General features: G+C 30.9%; 1 protein-coding gene across 1 annotated transcript; it reads right to left on the bottom strand.

Annotated features, from left to right (window-relative positions):
* Positions 1-5,009: 5,009 nt before the first annotated feature.
* On the bottom strand, positions 5,010-8,299 carry HELRODRAFT_175647 (hypothetical protein; the record flags this gene model as incomplete). Its single annotated transcript, XM_009023055.1, has 2 exons — positions 5,010-5,116; positions 7,819-8,299. 2 exons carry the CDS (start codon positions 8,297-8,299, stop codon positions 5,010-5,012), a joined length of 588 nt encoding a protein of 195 aa, XP_009021303.1.
* Positions 8,300-10,105: the final 1,806 nt, after the last annotated feature.

Here is a 10,105-nt window from a genome sequence, read left to right as displayed (position 1 = left end):
TGAAAAAGGAAGAGAGAAAATAAGAGTAAAAGAGAGAGAGAGAGAGAGAGAGAAAGAGAACAGGAGAATAATGTTAGTTTTTGTAGCTAAAGTACTAAAGAAGACAAACTAACATACATTCTACGAACTTTTATCTGATTTGATATCAACATTACATGTCACGTTTTGAGTAGTTTACACACACCACACACACGCACACATACATACAAACATACACATACATACATACAAACATACACATACATACATACAAACATACACAAACATACATACGCATACACGCACGTAAATAAACAAACAAAAAAAGGACAAATATGAAAAATCATTTAATTTCACATAATTAAAACACATGATACAAAAAAAAACACAATACACTACACAGAATACGCAACAAGTAACACGAATAAATACAAGAGAAGTGATGTACCATTGTTTGTGAGTGCAGTACTCGGCGAATACTTGTTGTTACATTACCGGTTGTCGAAAGGATATCGGGTTTCGGACATCTTATGCTGTTTGTTCTTTGTTTTTACTCGTGTTATGTTTCTTTGCGTTATTTTTTCTACGCTGTTTGGTTTTTGTATTAGGTTGTATTAGGTAGGTATTTTGTGTACTTTGTTGCATTCTCTCGTTTAATGTTTTTTTTTTTTTGGTTCTCTGTATTTTTTTTATGTGAGACAAATAGTTGTATAAATTGGGTAGGAAAAAATTTAAATCGCTGTCACTAATTGTGTTTATATATTTTTGTTTTTAAAAAAATTTCCACATGGGATGAAGTTTAGAAAATTTCTTGGCGAAATTTCGTTTTAAAAAACTATTTTTGTGATGCTAATTAACGTCTCTATATAATCAAATAAGTTTTTAGTGGTGTATAACATTATATAACTATAAAAATATATATATATATGTGTGTGAGTGTGTGCGTGTATGTAAATGTGTGTGTGTGTACGTGTGTGGTGTGTGCGTGTGTCTTGTTACATCCAATTTTTTATTATGATGTTTTTACCATACAGTCTAACATTATATAAACATATAAAGACTGCGGCCAAATGTTTCTACATTCAAATGATAATGATTTAACACCTTAAAACTTTTAACTTTAAACTATACACATACACACAAACACACTCTTTTCATTTCTACTACTCTCTCTCTCTCTCTCTCTCTCTCTCTCTCTCTCTCTCTCTCTTTCTCTCCAACGCTAATGACACGGACAACAATGATGATCATGAGTTAATTTTTCTTGCCGTTAAGTAATCCATTTAAGAGAATTCAATGACATTATTTTTTTTTGTTTTTTTTGCATTGTTTTGTATTTTTCAAAAATGCAACTTTGATAAATACAAAGATTGTTTTACAAACAATGTTTATACAATGTTGCTTTGTATTGTTTGTTGTTTTTTTTTCTATACATTTTTCTTTCAATTATTAGATGTAAAAAAAATTTAAACAAAACTTTTTGTTCTAGTTTTGATGAGAAAAAAAATAAAGAAAAACTTTTTTGCTACATAAATGCAAGCAAAAAATATACATGCAGATAAAAACAACCAAAAAACATACAAAAAACAAACACAAACAAACAATGACGTAAAAAAACTAAAAAAAGGTATATAACGTCGTTCGTTGATATTTTTCTGATGGTCTGAAGTTTTGTTTTTACAGAGGATGAAAAATTCCATTATTGTGACATCAACATACTAAAATGGTTCAACAAAAAATACAACAAAAAAATACAACATCAGATGCAAAATATACAAACACCAGATACCAAAATATACAAACATCAAATACGAAACATTTAAACATCCAGTACAAAACATACAAACAATAGATACCAAGAATAAAACATCAAAAAGAAGACACACAAACCTCAGCCACAAATGATACAAAGTCAGTTAATACAGGAAATACAAGCAACAAAAAGCGTAACATCAAATGAAAATAATACCACACTAGATACAAAATATACAACATTGAATAAAAAAATACAACAACAGCAACAACATCTTCATAAACGAAGCTATCATCACCCTCATCACCATTGGCAGCAGCAGCAGCACTGGCAGCGGCTGGAGAAGCAGCATTGGTAGCGACGGCAGTAGCGTCACACAACTCAAGTGCAATTGTTTTACAACGGTTACAAGCTGACCTGAGTTTTTTAATGCATGGGAAATCAAACTGAAAGGGTATGTCATATGCCTGTGTACTTCACTACTACACATTATGTGTATAACATGTATGTGTGTGTACGTGTATGTACGCTGTAAACGCATGTGTGAATGGATGTTGCATGTGTGAGAGTGTGTGTGTATGTGTGTGTATAAACGTACTTATGCATGCAATGTTTATGTATTAGCGCGTTATATATGTGCGTTAATATTGTATATGAGTATGTGTGTATGTGAAGGTTTGTATGTAGAGGTGTTGTACACATGCGTGTGTACGTTGTTATAGGCATGTGTATGCTAAGAACGTTGTACGTCGTTGTTATTGGATATATTTGTACCCTTTTAGGGTTTCACCATTTTCTCCGCCCTTGTCTTCGTCATCATCATCAGCACCACCAGCACCCCCATCATCATTAACATCATCATCATCATTATTATCACCATCATCATCATCATCATCCTCATTACCATTATGAAGATAACTAACAACACTAACAAAACATAGGCAACAAAAACACAGACACTAAAACGCGAACAACAACAAAATAAGAAACAACAACAACACAACAAAAACAACGCCTCAACATCAACAACGCAACAACAACAACAACACAACAACAACAACAGCAACAAACTACCCCAATTAACACAAACGACCGCCCATATCCTAACAATACACACAGCTGCAACAGCTATAAACAACAACAAAAAAAAACACAAAAAACGAAACATAAAAAATATACAACAAAAACATTAAACAACAACAGCGTAAACAAACAAACGCAAATACAAACAACGACAAACACAGACAAACAAACATAAAAACACACAAACAAACATAAAACCACACAAATACACGAACAAACAAATTGCGCATACAACTAACAAAGTAGTGTTAATAAACGTCATTGCGTACAATACAACAGCAAAACTACAAACAAACAAAACAATAACATAAACACATAAAACAACAGACAAAACCATCAACAGCAAACAAGAAAGCAGACAAACAAACACAAACACACAAACACAAACAAACAAACACAAACAGCACCACAACACACATTATCAACATAGCCATAGTTCAGTCACGACCATTCAATTAGTCCGGTCAACATTTTCTATAAAAAGGCGACAAAATTACTTTCACAGAGAAGAAAAAAAATTGAAAAATTGAATAAAGGATGATGATGAAGCTGATTATGCTGACCAGGCTGATTAAGATGATGATGAAAAAGATGATGATGTTGGGCGACATGATGGTGTAATGGGTAAGGCGCCTGGCATCGCCTCTTGCAGTAACCTGGCTCGAACGCAATGAAGTTCCCACCTACATCAAGTAACTTCCGATGCGTAGATACACGCTTACTTACAATCATTTACTCGTTTCATTCATCCGTTTTTTCGTTGGTTCGTTTGTTCGTTTGCTCGTTTGTTGATTCATCCATTTATTCATCCATTTATTCATCCATTTATTCATCCATTTATTCATTCATTCATTTATTCATTCATTCATTTCCTTTTCATTTTTTTATCCATCCATTCTTTCATTCCTTCAATCAACTAATAACTCAGATCTCTAAAAGTAGAGAGACAGTCCAAAAAAACCGCATCGGCGGCCATATTTTATTGCCGCCATGTTGTAACCCCCCCGCTTTCAAAATAGCATCGTCTCGTGAACTCTTGAACTCTGAACTTTGACATCTGAACCCGGGCAACAATTATTTTGGTATGTTACCTCTTACCAATAATCGTTATCTTAATAGAATCGAAATGCAGTTTTTTTTCATTGTTGTTATTTTTTTCTCTTGGCTTATCTTATACTCGTTGATTATTATTGTTATTATTATTATTATTATTTATTATTATTATCATTTGTATTTTTCTTCCTCTTTTGACGATATTAATGTGTTTGTAGATGTCGCCATGCAGATTAACTTGATGATGTTTTCGTTCTTTATGTTGTTCGAAAAAAATGCTTTGTCATTATTATTGCCATTTTTCCCTTTCTTCTCTTTCTTCTTCTTCTTCTTTGTCTTCTTATTAGTATTATTATTGTTATTGGTGTTGTTGTTATTGGTGTTGTTGTTGTTGTTATTGCTGTTGTGTCGACGACCAATTGATTTAGTTGTAGGTTATCAGGCGGACTTCGATTTATTGAGCTTATTCTCGAGTATAATGCACACGCACAAGCGCGCATAGTTACACGTACACGCATCTATTCACACATACAGACACACACAGGCACGCACACTCAGACATACACACACAACACACACACGTATTTACACACTTTTACACACACACACAAAATAGACAAAGTCATACACAAAATCACCCAAAATCATCCATTTACTGACGCTAATACTTTATTCGTCATATAAACATACATAACATAGTATGTATAGACACACAGACATACTCACACAGTCACATATACACTCTCACAAACAATACATACATACACATATACATACAAACGAACAGACACAAACATAAATAAGAACGCACTTTTTTAATTGAATACTAGCACATATTTTGTTTTGCGTACAAACTCATACATACACACTGGTTTTTGTATTTTGTGGTTTGTATATTTTGTGTACTAGTTTTTTTTGTTCAGTATTGACATTTGTATAAAAGTTGCATAATTAATATAATAATTTGTATATGTTTGGTATATTTGTTGTATATTTGTTGTATATTTTTTTAAAAATATTATTATTTATGTTTATTTAATTTAGTCAAAAAATTAATATAAAATTTAATTTATTGTTTATAGCAAGATATTAATTTTTGTCATTGCTTTTTTATTACTATTATCACGAATAATTTTTTTTATTATTTCGTTATTTCCCTCGAGTTGGGCATCTTTTTTCTAACGAATCGGTATTTATCGCATTGATTTTGTCGGTATGTTATTTTCGAAACACGTCGATCGAGTATTTCTGTATTTTGTTGTTGTTGTTGGTTTTGTTGTTGTTGTTTCTGTTGTTGTTACTGTTGTCGCTACTGTTGTTGTTGTTGTGTTTTGTTGTTGTTGTTGCGGTTGTTGTTGTTGTAGTTGTTGCTACACTGATTAATGACTGAATTTCGTTGGCTTTCAATAACATTAATGACGTCAACAACTACAATCACATCATCAATAACATTAATATTCCTAACACTACCACCAACAACAGCAGCAACAACGACAACGACAAGATCATCGAGATTGATAACTAAGAAAAAATAATTTTTCTCGGCAAGAAAATTCATTTTATTACTTTCTGATGGAACTTTCTGATAAGTTTGATTGGTCGTGTGGCGTTTATACAAACATAAAAACATGTTGTATATGCGTACTTAAACGTTTAAACAATTACAAATGTGTGTTGGTATGTATGTATGTATGTATGTATGTATGTATGTATGTATGTATGTATGTATGTATGTATGTATGTATGTATGTATGTATGTATGTATGTATGTATGTATGTATGTATGTATGTATGTATGTATGTATGTTTATATATAAGTTAATTTAGTGTCTATGTATATGTTTACTTTTAGTTTTTACACATACGAAGATATAAAACTCAAAAAAATAATTGTAGAGACATCGTTTAGATGGAAAATTCAAAAAATTCGAAACTGTCTGCAAAAAAAAATAATTTATACCAAAAGTATACACGAGCCAATTTTAAAAACGCTCATATATTTGAAAGATAAGAGTTTAAGGCCTGAGAATGTTTAAATTGCAAATACATAGATGATACAAAAATGATTTAAAATTGGTGAAAATATGATACAATGATATACAAATATGCGAAACGATGAAAAAATTAAGATGAAGGTACAGAAATTGTTGCAAATAATATACAAAAATGATACATATTGATACCAAAATGATACAAATTGATACAAAAATGATACATAACTATACAAAATTTATGCAAAATGATTCCAAATGATTCTAAAACAATACAACTGTACAAAAGATATGCATATATAATACTGATTGACACAGAACGGCACATGAATTTTACAAAAACAACACAAATGATACAAAAGAGATACATTGGTATCAAAATGAAGATACATAATTTTACAAAATTACGCAAAACATGAAAAAATAAACTGAATTTTTCCAAAACTGGACAAAAATTAAACCTGGTTGAAAATACAACAATAGAAAATTAATAGAGGATAAAACAAATACACTCGGGACCCACATTGGGTCTATCTTTTACCTATATATATATATATATATATATATATATGTGTGTGTGTGTGTGTGTGTGTATGTGTGTGTGTGCTTGTGTGTGTGTGTGTGTACTTTGTACACTGTGTATATATATATATATATATATAATTTATCAATGATATACAATCCATTGTTAGAAAAATTAATCAGGAAGGTAACTAACGCGGAACATGCTGGGATGTTCGTTCGTAAATGATTACATTTCTGACAGTCTAAATCGAATATATATGTATATATATTTATATATTTATATATGTGTGTGTGTGTGTTTCTGTGTGTGTGTTTCTGTGTGTGTGTGTGTTTATTTTTTGTATTTTGCAAATACAATTACTTAATATTTTTAGCTAAGTTTGAAGTTTTTTTTCTCAAGCTGTCGTTGTGGTTATTGGGCTGGTTAGTTTTCGTTTGTTCGCTTGTTTGTTTGTTCGTTCGTTCGTTTGTTTGTTTGTAAATAAATGTTTGCAGGTTTTTTAATTTCAAAATGTACAGTTATGAACAGTTTCAATAAAGAAATAAGCACAAACCCGTACAGCCGATAGATGATTGTTTTTTGGAAATTGAAAAACAACAACTACTATTATTACTACTACTGCTACTGCTGTTGCTGCTACTGCCACTACTACTACAGTAACAGTAGTAGTAGCAGCAGCAGCAGCAGAAGTAGTAGTAGTAGTAGCAATAACAGTTTTACAACAACAACATCTGCAGACCATTCGATTGATAGTCCTTGAGTTGCTTATAAAACGCTTCATTTAACGCTTAAGTGAAATAATACAAAAATCCTGAAAATAATAATAATAATAACAATAATATATTATCTATATTAATTAATTATTATTTATTATAGATTATAGCTATGAATGAATAAATGGATGGATGGATGGATGAATTAATCCGTTCATTCAATGTTCATTCATTCATTTTTGTTATTTATTCGTTTTTTCATTCGTTCATGTATCAATCACATTTGTTCGAATTAATTTATTCTTTTTCATTCGTTAATATATTTATCAAATCAGACATTTCATTCATTCATTTTTTCATTTATTCATCCATTCACCCATCCATCCATCAACTAATCATTTGTATGCTAATCTAAACTTGCATCAATCAGCTTTCTGCTCCTGTGTTTCACCAATAAATTTTTTCATAAATAATTCTTACCATTCATCCGTACAACTACCTGTCCATCTATCCATCCATTTTTCCATCTATCTTTTATATTATTCATTTTATCCTCATTCTCTCCATCCATCTATCCTCACTTTCACTAACTCTCTATCCATCCATTCATTCTGTTATTTGTATTTCATCTATTCATTCACCCATTCAACCACCCATTTACCGGCCATTCATCCATCTAATTATTCATTCATTCATCCATTCATCCGTCTATCCACTAACTGGATTGATCACACACACGGTCAACGGACGTGAGCACGTGACCGCACTCTTCCATCTCCAGACATCTCATCCTACCCTCCATGCATCCCAATATGGCCGCCAAACATGGCGACGATGACGTCATTAGAACTACGAGGAGGAAGATGTGGATGAAGGTACATCTGATGTTGTTGTTGTTGTTGCTGTTGCTTTTGTTATTATTATTGTTGTTCTTGTTGTTTATTGCGTTGGCTGTGAGGATGTTCATCTTGTTTTTGAAATCGTTGTCGGTATAATTGTTGTTGGTGTTGTTGTTGATAATTTTGTTGTTAATGTTGTTATTATTGTTGTTGTTAATGTTGATGTTGTTGACGATGACGTCATTGTTGAGTGGGTTAATGCTTTTGTTCGCGTTGGTTTTCATTGTTAATGTCCTGTATGCCAATGTTGTTGTTGCTATTGTCATTGATGTTTCAGTTGTTAGTGTCGTCACTTGGGCCATAGTTAATGTTGCTGTAGTTGCTGCTGCTGCTGATGTTGTTGTTGTCAGAACTGTTGCAATTTTTGTTGTTGTGATTGTTGCTGTTGTTGCTTTTGTCGTTGTTATTACTATTGTTGTTGTTGTTGTTGTTGTCTGGTTACAGAAAAAATTTTGTATTCTCCCATTCATATTGGCGTTAATTCTTTTCAAATTGTCTGAACTAATAAATCATGACATACATACATAATAATTCATTTTTAGAAAAATTATTATTTATTCTAATTTGTCTTATTAAGATATATGTGATCAATAGATGTATTTCTTTGTTTAAATTTAAATCATGAAATAAGTTTAAATAAATTTAAGTTTTTGGCAAAATTTAAAAAAATGAAAATAAGTTATTTCATAAATAATTGTAGTAGTTATTGTAGTAGTGGTAAGTAATAGTAGTAGTTGCAGTAGTAGTAGTCGTAGTAGTAGTTGTAGTAGTAGCAGTCGTAGTAGTATTAGTTGTAGTAGTAGCAGTAGTAGTAGTAGTCGTAGTAGTAGCAGTCGTAGATGTAGTAGTAGTAGTAGTAGTAGTAGTAGTAGTAGTAGTAGAAGAAGTAGTAGTAGTAGTAGAAGTAGTGGTTGTCTACTATTACTTCTAGCTACTACCAACAACAACATCATCATCAACAACAATATCATCATCATCATCATCAACAACAACAACAACAACATCATCATCATCATCAACCCCATCCTCATCAGCAGCAGCAGCAGCAACAACCACAACAGCGATAAGAACAAGATAATGGTCATCAAAGGTTGTTTATTGTTGTAAATGAACAATACAAATTTCTTCATTTAAAACCGGACGCTTCAAGTATCTATTTTGCTACGGAAGTACATTTACAAAAATAAACGAAGAATAAAAATCGAACAACAACAAAGAACGAATGACAACAACAGCAACGAAAAACAAATAATACCAAAACAAAGAAAAAACAATTACAACGCCGAAACAACACACATCAAAACCTAGAACAAAACAACATCAACAACAAAATCAATAAAAAACAAAGAACAAAAAAACCAAAAAAACCAAACAACAACATCAACAACATCACCAAAACAGACATACGATACGTCGGCTGTACGTTAACTAATCGTCCGTTCATAAACTTTGCTAATAAAATCTTTGGAAGTTTATTTTGATTCAAGTCAAATGTTATAATTCGTTACAAATATGTCTCACTAAATCTAAATATTTGTAAATTTTTGTAGTCGTTTCAAGTATTTTCAATTTGTTTTTAAAATTTAAATGGTAGTAGTAGCATTTTCAAATCTATCGTCATTATGTATATTTGTATTGTAGTAATAAATTTTAAAAATTCAGTCCAACCTTTTTTCAGCGCGCGAGCGAAGTGAACAATGGCAGTTCAATTAAGTAACTTATTAATGGATTGATTAATTAGTTAATTAAATATTCATAATATTATTATTTTAAACTTAAAATTTTGCTTGTTGTCATTAATTTTCAATATTTTAATATTATATTAACTTTAATATTATTTAAATGAATATAAAGTTTTTTTTTATGTTAATAAGTTATTGTATGCTATTATTATTATTATTATTGTTGTTGTTATTATTATTGTTTTATTGTTATTATTGTTATTATATTATTATTATTATTACACATATTATTTTTTTATTAAATGTAATTTATAGGAAATTATAATTGAAGTGTCACATGCAGAGAAGCAAGGAATTACGAAGCTATTTATGATTTTGTCCGAACGAATCGCCGATTGTTTCGCCACAGATCGTGAGTGTGGCCGC

This window comes from Helobdella robusta (genome assembly GCF_000326865.2).
Source record: "Helobdella robusta unplaced genomic scaffold HELROscaffold_34, whole genome shotgun sequence".
Lineage (NCBI taxonomy): Eukaryota > Metazoa > Annelida > Clitellata > Rhynchobdellida > Glossiphoniidae > Helobdella > Helobdella robusta.
This window is presented reverse-complemented; position numbering and strand designations above follow the sequence as displayed.